The following is a 19382-nucleotide window of genomic DNA, read 5'->3' as shown; positions in this document are numbered from 1 at the left end:
ACGCCCGAGCCCCTCCCCAGATATGTGTGGCCGCAGGTTACGGACTGGATATCCGGGGCCTGGCCCGGATATCCGGCGAGTGGAGGTCAGAGAGCAAGGAAATAGGGGACAATAGGCGGGACATCCGGGAAGGTGGTCGGATATCCGATGTGTGAGGGACCGACAGCTATAGGATCAGGGCCTGGATGTCCGCCTAAAGCCCAGATGTCCGCCTAAAGCCCGGATGTCCGGCAGTGCTCCATGGCCCGGATGTCCAGCGGAGGGGCCGGATGTCCGGCCACTGGACAACAGATCCAGCCCAGAGAGATATTGGAAAGAAGGTAATTGATGTGATTTGATATAGACTCCGCTAAGGAGTTTTGGAGAGAATTCATAAAGGTGACTCCCTGAGTAATTCTAAGGCCATACTAAGATGAAATAGCATCCCTAACAACATAAAAATGAGAGGTTCACATACGTAAGGTACACGCGATGACTGAGGTCACCATGTTTGAGCATATGTAACATAGTGCCGCAAAGATGTAGACTTTGGGCATATAGTCATGACTCCATCATGTTAAAGCACCATAGTTCGAGAACCATGGTAACTTTGAGAGTGTTGGTTCTTTTTATGCATTATGTAGGGTGAGAATATTCATGAATTGAATGCCTCCCCCTAAATATATGCCTACATCATGACAAGACATTAGATTCATGCATGAATGGGTACTAGATTTCACATAATACTGTCAAGCTCCAAGATACCAAGTTCACGCCTAAGTCGACAAAACCTTGCTTCATCTAAAGGTTTGGTGAAGATATCTGTCAGTTGCAAATCTGTACCAATGTGATCAATGTGAATATCACCCTTTTCAACATGATCTCTCAAGAAGTGATACCTAATATCAATGTGCTTGGTGCGGAGATGGTCCTTGGGGTTCTCAGCAATATTGATGGCACTTTGATTATCACATAGAAGAGGCACATGTCTATAGGTGATACCGTAATCCTTCAAAGTTTGCCTCATCCATAACAACTGAGTTGCACAACTGGCGGCAGCAATGTATTCAGCTTCTGCGGTAGAGAGAGCAATACAATTTTGTTTCTTCGAGGACCAACTTACCAAGGATCGTCCAAGAAACTGACATGCACCGGATGTGGACTTACGATCCACTTTGTCTCCAGCCCAATCTGCATCCGTATACCCAATGAGATCAAACTTAGCATCCTTGGGGTACCAGAGGCCCAACTTTGGGGTGTGGACAAGGTATCTAAGAATATGCTTAACCGCCTTATGATGACTTTCCATAGGGAAAGCTTGAAATCTAGCACACATGCATACACTAAACATGATGTCTGGTCTAGATGCACAAAGATAAAGCAATGAACCAATCATAGAGCGGTAAGTAGATGGGTCGAAAGGAGTACCATTTGTGTCTTTAGTGAGAGCAATTTTGGTTGGCATGGGTGTCTTGCATGGACTAGCATCAGACATGCCAAACTTCTCTAGGATATCCTTGAGGTACTTTGCTTGAGATAAGAAAATTCCTTCTTGAAATTGTTGAATTTGAAATCCAAGAAAGAACTTCAAATCCGTATTGAGTGACATTTCAAAATTCTTGGTCATTGAAGCCGCAAACTTCTTGCACAAATGAATGTTAGGAGAACCAAAAATGATGTCATCTACATAGATTTGGCATAGGATCAAATCACCCTTGTCCCTCTTAGTAAAAAGAGTGGGATCGATCACCCCTCTCACAAAACCATCATCGAGTAAAAACTTCTTCAAATGATCATACCAAGCACGAGGTGCTTGTTTGAGGCCATACAAAGCCTTATGAAGTTTATACACATAGTCTTTGTGAAAGGGATCAACGAACCCGGGTGGTTGTGACACATATACTTCTTCTTGTAGAGGATCGTTAAGGAAAGCACTCTTCACATCCATTTGATGTAATGTAAAACCATTGAAAGTGGCATAAGCAAGTAAGATGCGAATGGATTCAAGACAGGCAACGAGGGCAAAGGTCTCACCAAAGTCCAAACCTTCAACTTGTGAGTACCCTTGTGCCACTAACCTTGCCTTGTTGCGAATGATTACACCATTTTCATCTTGCTTGTTCTTGAAAATCCATTTTGTTCCAATGACGTTGTGCTCAGTAGATGGCCTCTTGACTAATGACCACACTTGGTTGCGTTCAAAACTGTTCAACTCTTCTTGCATAGCAACTAGCCAATTGTTGTCCATCAATGCATCTTGTACCTTGAGGGGCTCAATACTAGACACAAACGAGAAGTGAGCACAAAAGTTTGTCAAATGTTTACGAGTGACTCTACCTTCCGATATACCGGTGAGAATTTTTGTCAACATCAACACGACCGGCCACTCGAGGCATGATGGAGGTAAGGGTTTCACGAGGTTCAACTTCATGTCCATCATCCACGTCCTCAACATATGGATCATTAATGTGTGGAGGAAGATCTTCTTGTTCATATTGCATTTGTTGAGGTTCATCATCAATGGTTGGACTCTCTTGTTCTTGCACTTGATGATGATCTTGTTCTTGAAGATTATCATGAAGAGGAACTTGATCATTTTCTTCTACTTGGGCTAAGGGCATTGGTTGAACAATAGGAGCTTGTGATGGTATGAGTGTTGAAGTAGTTTGATGATGTGTGAGACTTCCATCTTCTTCTTCATCATCATGAGGTTCTTGTTCCATAGGAAGAAGTGCACCAACACCCATGGTCAAAATGTCTTGAGAAGAATCTTCTTCACCTACATCACTTAGATCAACTTGCTCCCCATGGGAGCCATTAAATTCATCAAACAGCATGTCACAAGTTTCTACAACACATCCATTGGATTTGTTGTAGACTCTATAGGCGTGAGAGTTTGATCCATAGCCAACAAATATACCCTCAATTGTTTTGGATTGAAATATTCCTAACCGTTCTCTTTTGTTGAGGATGAAACATTTGCACCCAAATACACGAAAGTACTTGACATTTGGCTTGTTCCCAGTTAGAAGCTCATATGGAGTCGTTTCCAATATAGTGCGAGGGAAGAGCCGGTTTGATGCATGGCATGCGGTGTTGACAGCTTCGGCCCAAAAACTATGTGGTGACTTGTATTCATCCAACATGGACCTTGCCATCTCTACAAGTGTACGGTTCTTTCTTTCGGCTACACCATTTTGCTGAGGAGTGTATGGAGCTGAATATTGATGCTCAATCCCTTCATCACTAAGGAATTCTTCCAAGGTATAGTTTTTGAACTCAGAGCCATTGTCACTTCTTATTACCAAGATTTCTTTGTCAAACTTGCGTTGGGCTTGCTTGGCAAAATCAATGAAGGTGATCTTCGTTTTGTCCTTGGACTTGAGGAAGAACACCCATGTATATCTTGAGTAATCATCAACAATGACAAGTCCATACTTTTCCCCGCCAAGACTATCCCATGAAGGAGGCCCAAAAAGATCCACATGAAGGAGCTCCAGGGGCCTTTAAGTAGATATTATGTTCTTGGGTGGGTGCTTTGATTGATGTTGTTTCCTGGCTATGCATGCACTACACACATAGTTTTTGGGCCAAGGATGTGATTCCCCTTTAAGAGATTCCCCTTTAAGAGATCTTGAAGATTTCTCATGCCGACATGGGCTAGCTGGCGATGCCATAGCCACCCCTTGTCAGCCTTGGCCATTATACAAGTTGCATGGAATGTGCTCTCTTTCGAGAAATCAACCGTGTAAAGGTTGCCATCCAACTCTCCAACAAAGGCCACTTCGAGAGTATCTCTCTTAAAGACTTTCACATCTGTTAGTCCAAAGAGTGTATCATAACCAACAGAAGCCAATTGGCAAACAGAAAGCAAGTGTTATTTGATAGATTGGACAAGCATGACATTTGCAAGAGACATGTCATTTGTGATAGCCACCTTGCCCAACCCGAGTACCTGTCCTTTTGAACCTCCACCAAACATAATGCTCATGAATTGTTGAATAGCTTCCATGAAATCGTAGAGAAATTTTCTATCTCCGGTCATATGATTTGTACATCCACTATCAATCACCCATTTCACTCCACCGGAGAAGTCAACCTACACACAATTAAGACTTGGTTAGAGGCACCCATTTTGCAATGGGACCTCTCAAGTTAGTCACAAGGGTCTTAGGGACCCAAATAGGATAGAACCGGAATGCATTTCGAGGACCAACAAATTTTGCAAAGACTTCTCCATCCTTAGTCTTACGAAGTACATAGGATGGAGCCATGAACTCTTTAGGCTTGTTGAGAGTGGGCGTGCCCTTTGTGGCCTTCCCACTCACAACCTTACCTTTCTCCTTGTGCCCTTCTCTTACAAATGTTTCTTTTAGAGGAGTTGTGCACTTTTGAGAGGATGTCTTCTTCTTGCTTGTGCTTGGGTCAAACCCAAGTCCCTCTTTGGCAAACACCTCATTGTGTTGACTCAATATCTCATCAAGATTCTTTTGCCCTTGAGCACATGTCATGAGACCTTTCTCGATTTGAGCCTTGAGAAAATGATTTTCCTCAAGAATAGATGCTAGATCACTACTAGAGTTAGTAGTACAAGCATCAACATTGATAATAGGAGAAGAGTAAGCCTTGGCTAGAGTTTCAAGATAAGTAAGTTTGAGTGTCTCAAAACTCTTTGTAAGAACGGTGAGCTCTCCTTCCTTAGTCTTGAGACACGGATAGAAGCTCACAATCCTTAGATAGAGAAGCATGAGACTTTACAAGCTTACTTTTATCATTCATTAACTCTTCGCAAGAGTCAATAGCCTTTTTCAAGGAGGCAAGATCATTAGTGTGAACATCAATATTTGCACCAATTTTTAAGCATAGTTCATCATTTCGTGCTTCCTCATATTGGACTTTCCGCTCAAGGATTTCACATTTTTCCTTTTCCTCAGTGATGAGGGTTTCGAGTTCCTTAATGGTGATGGTGTGCTTACTCACCATCTCCATAAGCATACGAAACATAGTGAGCTTCTTTCCTTTGAGGGAGCACATGAACTTATTAAGTTTAGCAATCATAGGATCATCTAGATCATCATCCTCATAACTATCCTCCGCATCAAGATACTCATCACTAGGAGTAGAAGGAGTGAAGAGAGGAGGATTTGATCGTGGAGTTACCTTGACCTTGTCAGAAGAGCTTTGGTCCTCTCCATCTTCAACCATGGCCTTTGCCATTAGGCACTTGTGAGCGTTGCCCTTGTAATCTTTCATGTAGTTGTAGGTGACCACGTCACCACTCTTGTTTACTAACCTCAAGGTGTTTTGAGAGTCTTGAGCAACTCCGGCAACACCACTAACATCATCCGGATCGGATTCTTCTTGAGCAACCATTGCTTTTCCATCTCTCTTCTTGAGCTTGGAGTTCAAAGGATTTGGCAACTTCTTCTTGGGAAAGGTCTTGGGAAACCTTGGTTTATCTTCTCTCTTCTCATAAGGGCACTCGTTGGAGAAGTGGTTGGTTTCTTCACAGTTGTAGCATTTTCTTACTTTCTTCTTTGGAAATCTTCCCTTGAATTTTCCCGCGCTAAACTTCTTGACAAAGAGAGCCATGTCTTCATATGAAGGGCCCTCGTCGGATTCAATCTCATCACCATCTTCATCATCATCATCATCTTCTTCTTCTTCTTCACTTTGCTCATCTTCACATACATGCTTGGCCTTCAATGCAAGATTGATCTTTGATGATGGGGAACCATGCATGGCAAGATGTTTTGTGGCATTAGCCTTCGACTCTTCAAATAGTTGAAAGGTGGATATGATGTCATCTGTAGTCATTTCCTTGAAGGTATGGTGTTGTCTTATGTCCCACACCATTTGATGGTGATATGGGGCAAGAGCATGAAGCAACTTATCCACAAGGAAACGCTTAGTCATGTTGAATCCATCTTGTGTCTTGTCACACTCACATGACTCAATATCGGCAGTGAGAGTCATGAGATGCTCATGGAGTTGATTGGGGGTTTCACCTTTCTCCATACAAAAGTTTTGCAATTGCCCCTTGGCAATTTCATATTGAGCACTCCGGAGGGTAGAGGTGCCAGTCTTGGATCTTATAATACTTTCCCATAGTTCCTTGGCACATGTGATGTGTATGAATAGTCTCCTTTGCTTTTCAGCCATACCTCTCCTTATACACATGATTGCAGTGTCATTGAGGTTCTTATCATATATTTCTCTTGGTGTGGGGTTCTTTGGATCAACCACATGATAGCCATACTCTATGATCTCCAGCATCTCATCGTTTCCATGTCGAAGATGATCCTGCATAGCAACTCTCCACAAAGCAAAATCGGAAGTGGCACTAAGTAAAGGAGGTTTGCCTTGACGATTGTATCTTGGTTTCTCAACCTGAGGTCTTGCATAAAGCCAAGGAACACTAGCATGTTCATTGCTAGGAGGTTGTTGACCAAGTGATGAAGTAGGCACAGTTGGCCTCGAAGCCACACCACCTGAGAGTGGTGCAAGCACCGTGGACAACGTGGCTAATCTCATTTGGACCAAGGCCTCAAGGGAAGCATCATGCTCCTCTTTTTGCTTAGCAAGGGCCTGTTCTAGATCCTCAAACATAAAGGACGTGACTTCAGAGGAAGCCTCGCCTTTATCCTTAGGATCTACAACCAGGGGAGTCCCATCTAGGTTCATCTCGCTCTAGGGCGGTTAAACCACAAGAATAGAGCACGAGGCTCTGATACCAATTGAAAGGATCGAGATGGACCTAGAGGAGGGTGAATAGGTACAATTACAAAATTTTAATCATTACTTAGCAATTTTAGGCAATAATGCGGAATATGAAGATGAGCCTAACAATTGCAAGTGAGTACTAAGTACTAAGCAAGTAACACAAGCACGTAAGTAAGCAAGCACAATATGATGTACGTAAGTGCAAAGAGACAAGTAACCACAAGTAGAGAGTTAGGGTTAGGAATAACCGCAACTCCGGGAGACGAGGATGTATGACGATGTTCACTTCCTTGGAGGGAAGCTAGTCACCGTTAGAGAGGTGGATGTTACCACGAAGGCACATCAACGCCACGAAGGCTCACCCTATTCTCCCTTTGAGACAACACCACAGAGGCATTTCTCAACCACTAGTGGTAGACCTTGGGGTGGTCTCCAAACCCTCACAAACTTTTCCGAGGGTAATCACAAAGTTCGATTCCTCTCCGAAAGACTCCTACCGCCTAGGAGTCTCCAACCTCCAAGAGTAACAAGAACGATGGGGGAAAGCTCAAAACTTGCTCAAATCACGAATTCCTTCGGTGCAAATAAGGAGAAGGAGTGGATCTATCACTTGATTGGACAACTTCTCACAAGTGTTCTCAAATCCCTTGGGGATCTAAGATTTGGTGTGGAGGAATGAGAGAGAGTAAGAAATGTATTCTAGGGTTTGTTCAAAGTGAGTGGTCAACCCTCTCCCGTGGGGGAGAAGGGCTATATATAGTGTGAGTGCAAATGTGGCCGTTATAGTGTAAATGAACGGGCAGGCCGGACATCCGGATTGGCAAGGGCACACAAGGAACACAGCAGAGGCAGAGCAGAAAACAGAGAGGCCGGACATCCGGGGCCCAAGCCCGGACATCCGGCATATCAGGAAGGTCCGGACATCCGGCAGGTGACCGGATATCCGACGTGATCACAAGGAGGTTACAGAAACCCAGTTGTTCTGTGGTAGCAGAGACCGGACATCCGGGATAAGGCCCGGACATCCGGCGCAGCATGAGGGCCCGGACATCCGGCATAGAGGGCCGGACATCAAGCAAATGATACCAGCAAAATGCATTCTGGATAGCCAGGCCCGGAAATCTGGCCTGCAGGTCGGATATCCGCCATGAGCCCGAACATCCGGGGTCAAGTCCGGACATCCGGTATGCCAGAGACAGAACCTTATCAGAGAACATAAAGTTGGAACACTAGCCTAGCTTTGAACGGTTGTTGTTGAAATGAGCAAGTCTTAAGCTAACCCTATCGGTCCCCTCTTAATAGTGCGGGATCCTATACTCAAGGAAATAAATATGAAATCACTTTTGATACTTCATCCTTGAGCAAAATTACTTCGTATGCTCTTGATCCACACACGTCGATGAAACCGGGGACTAACACCTGAGATTTACTTAACAACCATTGTTAGTCCCCTACATGTATATTGTCATCAACATCAAAAACATGATGTAAGAGCATGATTGCTCTTTCACCCGGAGCAAAACCTATCAAGTTTGTTCTTGTGTTTATTTTACAGGTTCAGTTTAACATGGATAAATCCAAATAAAACTGGGGGCTAATGTCGGGGATATACCCCCGCGGTATGACCCGGTCGGATTTGGCGACTCACCAGAGACCCGGCTGGAGCTTAGCAACTCACTGGCGATCTGCTCGGACATGGCGGTTTACATGTAACCCGCCTGAACATTGTGACTCACTGGAGACCCGGCGGGCGGATCAGACGGACGACAAGGCCCAAGGCCCAGCAGGCCGACTTATACTCTGGTGGGCCGGCTTAAGAGGAAAGCGTGAGGAATATTCCCTTACAAAAGGAAGCAAGACTAGGACTCTACTTGTAATAGAGTAATCCTAATCCTACTAGAACTAGTCATGTAACCCGCCCCTCCAACTTATATAAGGAGGTGCAGGGCACCCCAAGAGGGACAAGCAAGAGGAAACAATCTCTAGGGCTAGACACAAAGAGTCGGCTTACCGGCGACTCTCTCATGGTCATAATGAGACCTAGCCACAAATAGCATGTAGGGCTATTACCGGATGATGTTTCACAGGGCCTGAAGCTGTCTAAATTCTTGTCTTGCGTGTTGCGTCTCTCGTCCCGATCAACCCCTCTCAAGCTACCGCATAAATGCGTTGGCCTCACTACTAAGTCCTCACACTAGGACATCTGCCGTGACAAATCCACGACACTAACTTTGATCTGTGGCCCTGCTCAACGTCCGCTGCTAAAACCCTAAACCCTACACATTCCGTGGCAAAAGGGAGAGAAATAGCCCAAACCCTAGCACATGTGCGCAATTGACTAGAACACAAGCTCTTCCCCGGAGCTTTCATGGACATATCGAGTACAGAACGTGTCAGCGACGGTGACGTACCATAGAGGGGCGGCGAGGCATGGTCGTCACAATGCGTCGGTGCGAGAGGGACGTCACGCATGCCCCTCCCAAATGGCGCGGACGGCGGTGGCACAGCGTCTGACGACGAGCTCATGTGGCCGTCGCCACGCTCGCCCACGCCGGCGACGCGAACCACCTCGGTAGCGACAACGAACCAGGGGAGAAGCAAGAAGCAGGGGAGAAGTGAGACAGCGAGTGGCTCGGTTGGACCAGGGATGGCTCGATCCGACCAGGTGGGGGATCTATTAATAACTGGCAGTTTTGGAAAAAAACCTGCATGCACGCGTATTCGAGCGAGTTGAGCACATGTGGCAGTTAAAGCCCACGTGGATCGACTTGACCAATGCCAAATCAGCACATACGTAGAGCAAATCATATTTTGGACCATATGTGACCCCAAATGCAAGTTTGGTGATGTATTTTCGGGTATTTGTAACCACAGAGACTAAAATGGGCACCAGCGCAAGTTGTAGGTCTTGTAGTGATTTTTTCTTTTTAGAGAAAGACGAGTTGCTCTAAGCGCAACGGGGGAAGTTATGGATCTCTTCTTGGTAGAAACATTTTATTTATTTTCTCGTGCACAACTTTTTCTTAATGAATTCTGGTGCACACCTGCTCCATTTCACACTTGGACGGCGCAATAATTTTGGACAGAGGAGCCCTGCGCGGTTCTCCAGCCTTCGGTGCGAAGGAAGCATCCGCACTTGGCATCCGAGGCATGACGCCAAGTCGCCGTAGACGGAGACCCACCACCGTCGCCCACGCGGTCACGTCCCTCTATATAAACCCTATCGCTAACCCCCCAACCGTGCCACCCAGATCCCTCTCCCAAAACAAACGGCATAAACCACGGCCTCGACCCGCTCCGTCTCCGCTCCCCCCACTACCAGTCCACTCCCCCTCCGCTCCACCCCCTCAAGCGAAGGCACCGGATGGCGGCGTCCTCCCCCACCCCCGGCAGCGGCCTCGGGACCATCCTCGCCGCCGGCGACAGGGACTACCTCGTCCGCAACTCCGGCGAGCAGGTCGGGCCCTTCCCCCTTTCCCTCCCGCACTGTGCCTGTGCGATCTCGCGATTAGTCCCTCCCCCTTGGCCCGATGCTGTCCGCATCGCGCGCCGTGTGCGCTTGTTTAGCGTTTCTCCTGTTTATTTCGTTTGATTGGGTCGATTTAGAGCTCGGGCTGTAGTTATCAACGGCAGTTATCAACACCTAGCTAGTGCAAATAAGATGATATGGGTTCTCTTTTTCAACAACGATTCTGTTGAATAAACAGTACTAGAGTGAACGATTCGGCCTGATCGAGGTGTCAATTGATTATTAAATAATATCTGCGATGATATTGGTGGTATGTGATTGGCTTGTTCTAACGTGAAATAGCATCTCCCTTGTTTAATTCGTTTGATTGGTCCATTTAGAGTTCGGGCTGTATTTATCAACTGCTACTGCAAATAGGACGAGATGGGCTATATTTTTTTTAAAGAAATATTCTATTGAATAAATAGTACCAGAGTGCACGATTCGGCTTGATCGAGGTCAATTGATTATCAGATAATATCTTATATTAGTGGTATCTGATTGGCTTGAAATAGCTGCACTATGGTCAACTTTCACGGGTGGGTTGTTGTAATTTCTGTTCCTTCGTGTCTGTCTATCTTATTTTTCTATTTCAATGTAGACTCCAAAGTTGACTCAGTTTGTCTAAAGGTAATACTCCATCTGTCACGAAACTGTAAGGTGTATTTTAATCTGTTATTAAGACAACTACTAGGATTGTTTACCAACAAGGCAACAACTACTAGATTAGTATGTGGTTTATGCAAAATAAAGTCGAAATCGTAGGTAAGTAAAATTTAATTGCAATTTAGTGATATCAGTTTTATGTCACATATTAGCAAACAAATTGTTGGTCAAAGTCTTTCCACAACGAATCAGCATACGCTTTACATTTTGGGATGGAGGGAGTAACATGTTTTTCTTCTATGGATGGAGATTTAGTGTATATGTAATGGTATATCTTTTGGGAATAGTTTTGTTCAATTTTCTCTTGTGTTGTGAATTTGGGAAGTTCGTTAACATAACCCTGATTTGAAAAAGGAGGTCGGTTATGACATTTCATAGGAAGTACATTAAATTGATCACAAAAGTGATGCAAAGTGGTCAGGTTGTAGGGGAGGAGTTAAGATGGTGGATCCTCAATTTCGTTATTATTAGGCAGTGTGCATCAGATTCTTTAAATTTGTGTAAGCAAAAGCAAAGAAAGACAGTTGCATGATATGAATGAAAACATGTGTAACTAACTTGTTCGCATGGACCAGACTGTAGTAGCTGAACCTGACGCTCTGCAACTGTTCCTTCTGTCATCTTTCAGGTGAAGATCAGCAGCATTGAGGGGGACACTGTAGCTGTCTATTTCTCGGCCTCATGGTGCCCGCCATGCCAGCGGTTTACGCCAAAGCTTATTGAAGCATACAAAGAACTTACCTCACATGGCAAGAGCTTTGAGGTGATCTTTGTTTCAGGCGACCAAGATGAGGAAGCATTCAATGCCTATTTTGCAAAGATGCCGTGGTTGGCAGTTCCTTTCTCCGACTCTGAAGGCCGTAAAAGCCTTGATGAGCGGTTTGAGGTCAACGGTATTCCACACCTTGTTTTCCTTGATGCAAAAACTGGTGAAGTTCTTACTGATGAAGGAGTTGAGTTTGTGAGTGAATATGGTATAGAAGCTTATCCTTTTACAGCCGAGAGGATCGATGAATTGAAGGAACAAGAAAAGGCTGCTAAGGATAACCAGACTATTCATAGTGTGCTTGGTACACCAAATCGTAACTACGTAATTTCAAACACGGGGGAGAAGGTAACTGATCAACCACAGTTCTTTTATTGTCTATTCACGCTTTTACAGATCTAGACATTCTTATGTCTAATTTGCAATGTTGTACCCAGGTACCCATTGTTGATCTTGAGGGGAAGTATGTTGGTATATGCTTTGTAGTGAACGGCTATCCTCCAGTTGTGGAATTTACCCCAGTGCTTGCCAAGATATATGCGAAACTCAAAGAAGTGGGGGAGAAGTTTGAAGTTGTAGCTGTATCCTTGGACAGTGACGAGGAATCATTCAATAACAGTTTTTCAAGCATGCCTTGGCTCGCCATTCCTCAGGGCGACAAGATGTGTCAGAAGCTTGTCAGTTACTTTGAGCTTAGTGATCTTCCTACACTGGTGCTCATTGGTCCTGATGGGAAGACACTGAGCAGCAATATTGCGGACATAATTAATGAGCACGGTTTGGATGCATGGGAGGGGTTCCCCTTCAATGCAGAGAAGCTGGAAATTCTAGCGGAGAAGGCAAAGGCTAAAGCAGCGGCACAGACATTGGAGTCCCTTCTGGTTACTGGTGATATAGACTTTGTCATCGGGAAAGATGGAGCAAAGGTATGTCTTATATATGCTTTATTCTGTAGATTAAAGAGACTATTTGTTGGCAAGAATAGATAAAACTTATTTCTGTTTGAAGTGTCTTAGAATATTGCATCAGAGGAAATTAACTATGTTGATCTGAATGTTGACCTTCATGCACAATTTTGAAGAGTAGAAATATCCAAAAAAAAAAAATTTGAGGGCAGAAATATCCAATTTTGTGTTAGTTGAATTCGTGATAAACGTTCTCACATCTGTACTTGCCTGGCCATCTTATTTATGTTGCGGTTTGTATTAGGTAGAAATTTAAACCCTCCATATCATGTTGAATTCGTGATAAACATTCTCATCTCTCTACTTGCTTGGACAACTTATTTATGTCAAGAGCTCTATTAGGTGGAGATATCATAGCATGCTCACCAAGATCTTACATTTTCTAACTAGCACTACAAAATTGAATGCATATTTGGTGCAACTAGTTGCTGCACCTCTAGTTTGTTCATCTCAATTTGTCCAGAAAAGTTGAAAAACAATCATAGATGTTCTTTAGATCAAAAGAAACAAATCATAGATATAGTGTCCAGATTTCTGAGCCATAAAAAAGGATAGATTTGAAGGACCTGTGTAGGAACGCAGAAATTAGAATGAACAAATTATTTTGCTAGGGTCCAGGAACAAAGGGAATGATAGAAAGCCATTTATCAGGTAGCCTAAATGTATACTACCTCTGTATTTAAATATAAGACGTTTTTGCAGTTCAGTTTGAACTACAAAAACATCTTGTATTTTGGTATGGAGGGAGTATGATATATTGATATATCACTGCTATTCTTAAATCATTGACGATGAGCATATAGTAGTAATTTCAGAAAGCATATGGTTTAGGTGTTCTACACTTCTGATGTGTTATCTAAGATTGTGATAAGAGAAGACTGAAATATACTTTGTAATGTATTGTGTCAGGTTCCTGTAGCAGAACTTGTTGGGAAGACTGTCCTCCTCTACTTTTCAGCTAAATGGTGTGGGCCATGCAGAGCCTTCCTGCCTACACTTGTGGATGTTTACAACAAGGTCAAGGAGAAGAACAGCGATTTCGAGATCGTCTTCATCTCTAGCGACAGGGACCAGAGCTCATTCGACGACTTCTTCTCTGGCATGCCATGGCTCGCCGTTCCCTTGGAAGACGACAGGAAGGCGTACCTGAAAAAGAAGTTCAAGATCCGCGGAATCCCTTCTCTCGTCGCCATTGGTCCCGATGGGAAGACGGTCAACACGGACGCGAAGACTTCGCTGGCGGTCCATGGCGCCGACGCGTTTCCGTTCACCAGCGAGAGGATCCAGGAGCTGGAGAAGAAGATCGACGAGATGGCGAAGGGGTGGCCTGAGAAGGTGAAGCACGAGCTGCACGAGCACGAGCTCGTGCTGATCCGCCGCCCCAGGCCGTACGGCTGCGACGGGTGCGAAGAGATGGGCACCTCCTGGTCCTACAACTGCGCGGAGTGCGACTTCGATCTGCACACCAAGTGCGCGCTGGGTGAGGAGAAGAAGGGAGATGAGGTGAATGGGCAAGATGCTGCTGCTGAGGCTGCTGCCCCAGCGGGGTACGTGTGCGAGGGAGACGTCTGCAGGAAGGCCTAGGTAGCGTTTGTGTTGTGTGTGTTCCTTGCCAGCTGAAGCGTGTCTGAATCATGTGCTGTGTGGTGTGATGATAAATAAATCTTGCATCCGATGGTCTTGGGAGGTATTTATATATCCTGGTGACATTTATGTGCAAAATCGTAAGTATATGGTTTCAGATCTTTGCGTTTTTGGCATTTGCTCTTTTTATTTATCTTTTGTGTTCTGTTTCTGTCAGTTCACCCAGCAAGTAGAGAGATGACTGTCCCAGTTACCCCTGCTCCTATTCCTTCACCCGTCCACTGTTCTCTGATGATATTCTGGAAATTTCAGAAGCGGTTTGAAAATTGTAGAGAAGGTTTCCAAAATTTGAGGATGAACATTTTAGAAATTAGAACTTTCAAATTCTCATCACCATGAAATTTCAGAGAAGAGAGGCATAAAACAGCATCATATCTCAGCCTTATTATGAGAGAGATTGAAGTGAAAGAACCCGGTTTCAGAGCGTGGAAACGGAAAAGAATATCTTGAGCCCATTTGAAACCCCTGCAGCCTCAGCCCTCAAGCGAACAAGAAAAGGCGAACCAAATTACGACAGGGCTATTTCTTGCCCATTGTGAGACGGTAGTTCCATCTCGCCTCTGGAGCGGCGCTGCTGAGCCGCAAGTTTTTTTTTCCTTTGTAGTATTCCTTTCGTTTTTTCACTGTCTGCGTCGGTTTTAAACCTTTTTTGGTTTTCTTTGTTTCTTTCTTGGTTTTTTTTATTTTTTATTTTTTCTTCAATTTTCTTTGTTTCTTTTATCGGTTTTCTTTGGTTTTTTCTCATTTTCTTTCTTAGCACATGTCTACATTTTTCATACACAATGTACACTTTTCTATACATAAAGAACACTTTTATACACTTTTAACATTTTTCAAGTAATTATTTTTTTCAAACATATGTTTTGATTTCTATTTATTTCATACAGATTGTACATTTTTTATAAATGTAAAATATTTTTTTATACATGTTTAAACATTTTTCAAATACATGATTAACTTATTCTCCAGTACATGTTGAATATTTTTTTGAATACAAGTTGAAATATTTTTTTAAACACTTCCCATTTTTTTTGAATGATACAATTCCTTTTCAAACTGTGTGTATCGTTTTTATAACACACACTTTTGAAACTCGTAGCATTTTTTAAAATGGAATGAAACTTTTTTTTTGAATCACACGAACATTTTCTTGACACGCGCAAGAGATGGGTGACAATATGATGCTCAAGGGGCGTCGTGTCGTCGAGGCCGTCAGTTTTGCCGCTCATGCCAACCAAAAAGCCCCGAGGAACATCTCACCATCAAGGCGTCCATTGAAGTCTCTTGTGTCGACCACGTTGCGTAGGCTGCATACGCGGCCAAACAAAGAGAATAGAGAGGTTTGGAACCACGACAAGTATTCCAAACAGATCCCCTCGCGTGGCGAGCAAGCAACGCCGCCATGACACCAGCCTCCCCCAGCCACGGCCGTAGGTGGATCTGCCGGCCATGGATCTATCGACGACGGTGAAAAGGGTAGGAGATGCGTTGTTAATTGCTTGCCGGAGCTCTTTAAACCTAGCGGCGGAGGAGTATTTTCACGGCGGAGCTTATCCGGTTTGCTAACCCTAAAAGACCGCCGGCCTTGTATGTATAGCAGTTGAGAGGCAGATTTGTGGGTTGCCTAAAAAGTTTTACAGACCGGTGGGCTTTAGCAGGTCTATTCGGGCCGTAAAAAGGCAAAAACCTGAAAAACGGCTGGAATTTACGGTCCGACGAGGTTTTAGCGGATATGCTAAAGATGCTCTAAACATACCGTTTCCGCGACCAACAGCAGCACCGCCTCGTAGCATGTCATGTGGTGCCTCAGAAAATCCAGTTGTTCACTGTTCCGTGCCTCTTAGGATAAATCACGTCTGTCCTACGGCTAGCCGACTCGAGGAGGCACATCGTAACGTTGCCTTTTTTAAACGCGGAGCCTTAGAGTCCGATTCTTGAAAAAAGGTAGAAGAGAATTGTCTCATTAATTAACGGAAATCCGGGCGAAAACCGTTACAACACACGCATATGATAGGGCACCTGACCGATCTGACTACCCACAAGACCCACACACACCCCGCCGAGGAGAGAAACCGTCAAGGATGACAGCCATGTCATTGTCATCACCTCTCCTCTAGCAAGCAACTCCGACTCCACTTCTGGCAACCTGTCGAGACCCCCCCCCCCCCGAACGAACGAAACACGAAAATCTTGTCGACCACCTACCAAACAATCGGCCACAAGCGTCGAGAACAAGGCAGCCGAAGGAAATATGCCCTAGAGGCAATAATAAAGTTATTATTTATTTTCTTATTTCATGATAAATGTTTATTATTCATGCTAGAATTGTATTAACCGGAAACATGATACATGTGTGAATACATAGACAAACATAGTGTCACTAGTATGCCTCTACTTGACTAGCTCGTTAATCAAGGATGGTTAAGTTTCCTAGCCATAGACATGAGTTGTCATTTGATTAACGGGATCACATCATTAGGAGAATGATGTGATTGACTTGACCCATTCTGTTAGCTTAGCACTTGATCGTTTAGTATATTGCTATTGCTTTCTTCACGACTTATACATGTTCCTGTAACTATGAGATTATACAACTCCCGTTTACCGGAGGAACACTTTGGGTACTACCAAACATCACAACGTAACTAGGTGATTATAAAGGAGTACTACAGGTGTCTCCGAAGGTACATGTTGGGTTGGCGTATTTCGAGATTAGGTTTTGTCACTCCGATTGTCGGAGAGGTATCTCTGGGCCCTCTCGGTAATGCACATCACTATAAGCCTTGCAAGCAATGTAGCTAATGAGTTAGTTACGGAATGATGCATTACGTAACGAGTAAAGAGACTTGCCGGTAACGAGATTGAACTAGGTATTGGATACCGACGATTGAATCTCGGGCAAGTAACATACCGATGACAAAGGGAACAACGTATGTTGTTATGCGGTTTGACCGATAAAGATCTTCATAGAATATGTAGGAGCCAATATGGGCATCCAGGTTCCGCTATTGGTTATTGACCCAGAATAGTTCTAGGTCATGTCTACATAGTTCTCGAACCCGTAGGGTCCGCACGCTTAACGTTACGATGACAGTTTTATTATGAGTTTATAAGTTTTGATGTACCGAAATTTGTTCGGAGTCCCGGATATGATCACGGACATGACGAGGAGTCTCGAAATGGTCGATACATAAAGATTGATATATTGGAAGCCTATGTTTGGACATCAGAAGTGTTCCGGGTGAAATCGGCATTTTACCGGAGTACTAGGAGGTTACCGGAACCCCCCGGTGACCTAATGGGCCTTACTGGGCCTAGTGGAGGAAGAGGAGAAGGGGCCAAGGGGCAGCCGCGCCCCCCCCCCCCCAAGTCCGAATAGGACAAGGAGGGGGGCGCCCCCCCCCTTTCCTTTCCCCCCTCCCCTCCTTCCCCCCAAGTCCTAGTCCAACTAGGGAAAGGGGGGAGTCCTACTCCCGGTGGGAGTAGGACTCCTCCGGCGCGCCTCCTCCTAGGGCCGGCCGCCCCCCCCCCTTGCTCCTTTATATACGGGGGCAGGGGGCACCCTAGAACACACAAGTTGATCTACGTGATCGTTCCTTAGCCGTGTGCGGTGCCCCCCTCCACCATATTCCACCTCGGTCATATCGTCGCGGAGTTTAGGCGAAGCCCTGCGCCGGTAGAACATCATCATCGTCACCACGCCGTAGTGCTGACGGAACTCATCCCCAACACTTTGCTGGATCGGAGTCTGGGGATCGTCATCGAGCCGAACGTGTGCTGAACTCGGAGGTGCCGTACGTTCGGTACTTGGATCAGTCAGATCGTGAAGACGTACGACTACATCAACCGCGTTGTCATAACGCTTCCGCTTACGGTCTACGAGGGTACGTGGACAATACTCTCCCCTCTCGTTGCTATGCATCACCATGATCTTGCATGTGCATAGGATTTTTTTTTAAATTACTACGTTCCCCAACAATGGTATCAGAGCCTGGTTTTATGCGTAGATGTCATATGCACGAGTAGAACACAAGTGAGTTGTGGGCGATACAAGTCATACTGCTTACCAGCATGTCATACTTTGGTTCGGCGGTATTGTGAGATGAAGCAGCCCGGACCGACATTACGCGTACGCTTACGCGAGACTGGTTTCACCGTTACGAGCACTCATGCTTAAATGTGGCTGGCGGGTGTCTGTCTCTCTCACTTTAGCTGAATCGAGTATGGCTACGCCCGGTCCTTGCGAAGGTTAAAACAGCACCAACTTGACAAACTATCGTTGTGGTTTTGATGCGTAGGTAAGAACGGTTCTTGCTAAGCCCGTAGCAGCCACGTAAAAATTTGCAACAACAAAGTAAAGGACGTCTAACTTGTTTTTGCAGGGCATGTTGTGATGTGATATGGTCAAGACGTGATGCTATATTTTATTGTATGAGATGATCATGTTTTGTAACCGAAGTTATCGGCAACTGGCAGGAGCCATATGGTTGTCGCTTTATTATGTAAAATACAAACGCCCTATAATTGCTTTACTTTATCACTAAGCGGTAGCGATAGTCATAGAAGCAATAGATGGCGTAACGACAACGATGCTACGATGGAGATCAAGGTGTCGCGCCGGTGACGATGGTGATCACGACGGTGCTTCGAAGATGAAGATCGCAAGCACAAGATGATGATGGCCATATCATATCACTTATATTGATTGCATGTGATGTTTATCCTTTATGCATCTTATCTTGCTTTGATATGCTGTTGCATTTTAAGATGATCTCTCACTAAATTATCAAGAAGTGTTCTCCCTGAGTATGCCCCGTTGCGAAAGTTCTTCGTGCTGAGACACCACGTGATGATCGGGTGTGATAGGCTCTACGTTCAAATACAACGGGTGCAAAACAGTTGCACACGCGGAATACACAGGTTAAACTTGACGAGCCTAGCATATAACAGATATGGCATCGGAACACGGAGACCGAAAGGTCGAACGTGAATCATATAGTAGATATGATCAACATAGTGATGTTCACCATTGAAAACTACTCCATCTCACGTGATGATCGGACATGGTTTAGTTGATTTGGATCACGTGATCACTTAGATGACTAGAGAGATGTCTGTCTAAGTGGGAGTT

The 19382-nt window shown here is 44.7% G+C and overlaps 1 protein-coding gene across 1 annotated transcript; it reads left to right on the top strand.

Annotated features, from left to right (window-relative positions):
* The first annotated feature begins 9932 nt into the window (after positions 1-9932).
* Positions 9933-14350, top strand: LOC123046770 (probable nucleoredoxin 1-2). The gene is made up of 4 exons (XM_044470196.1): positions 9933-10159; positions 11505-11990; positions 12080-12568; positions 13517-14350. Exons 1-4 carry the CDS (start codon positions 10067-10069, stop codon positions 14189-14191), a joined length of 1743 nt encoding a protein of 580 aa, XP_044326131.1. The 5' UTR covers positions 9933-10066; the 3' UTR covers positions 14192-14350.
* Positions 14351-19382: the final 5032 nt, after the last annotated feature.

The sequence above is a fragment of the Triticum aestivum genome, chromosome 2B, assembly GCF_018294505.1.
Source record: "Triticum aestivum cultivar Chinese Spring chromosome 2B, IWGSC CS RefSeq v2.1, whole genome shotgun sequence".
NCBI classification, from domain to species: domain Eukaryota; kingdom Viridiplantae; phylum Streptophyta; class Magnoliopsida; order Poales; family Poaceae; genus Triticum; species Triticum aestivum.
Note: the sequence above shows the minus strand (reverse complement) of the source record. Positions and strands in the feature narration are given on the sequence as shown.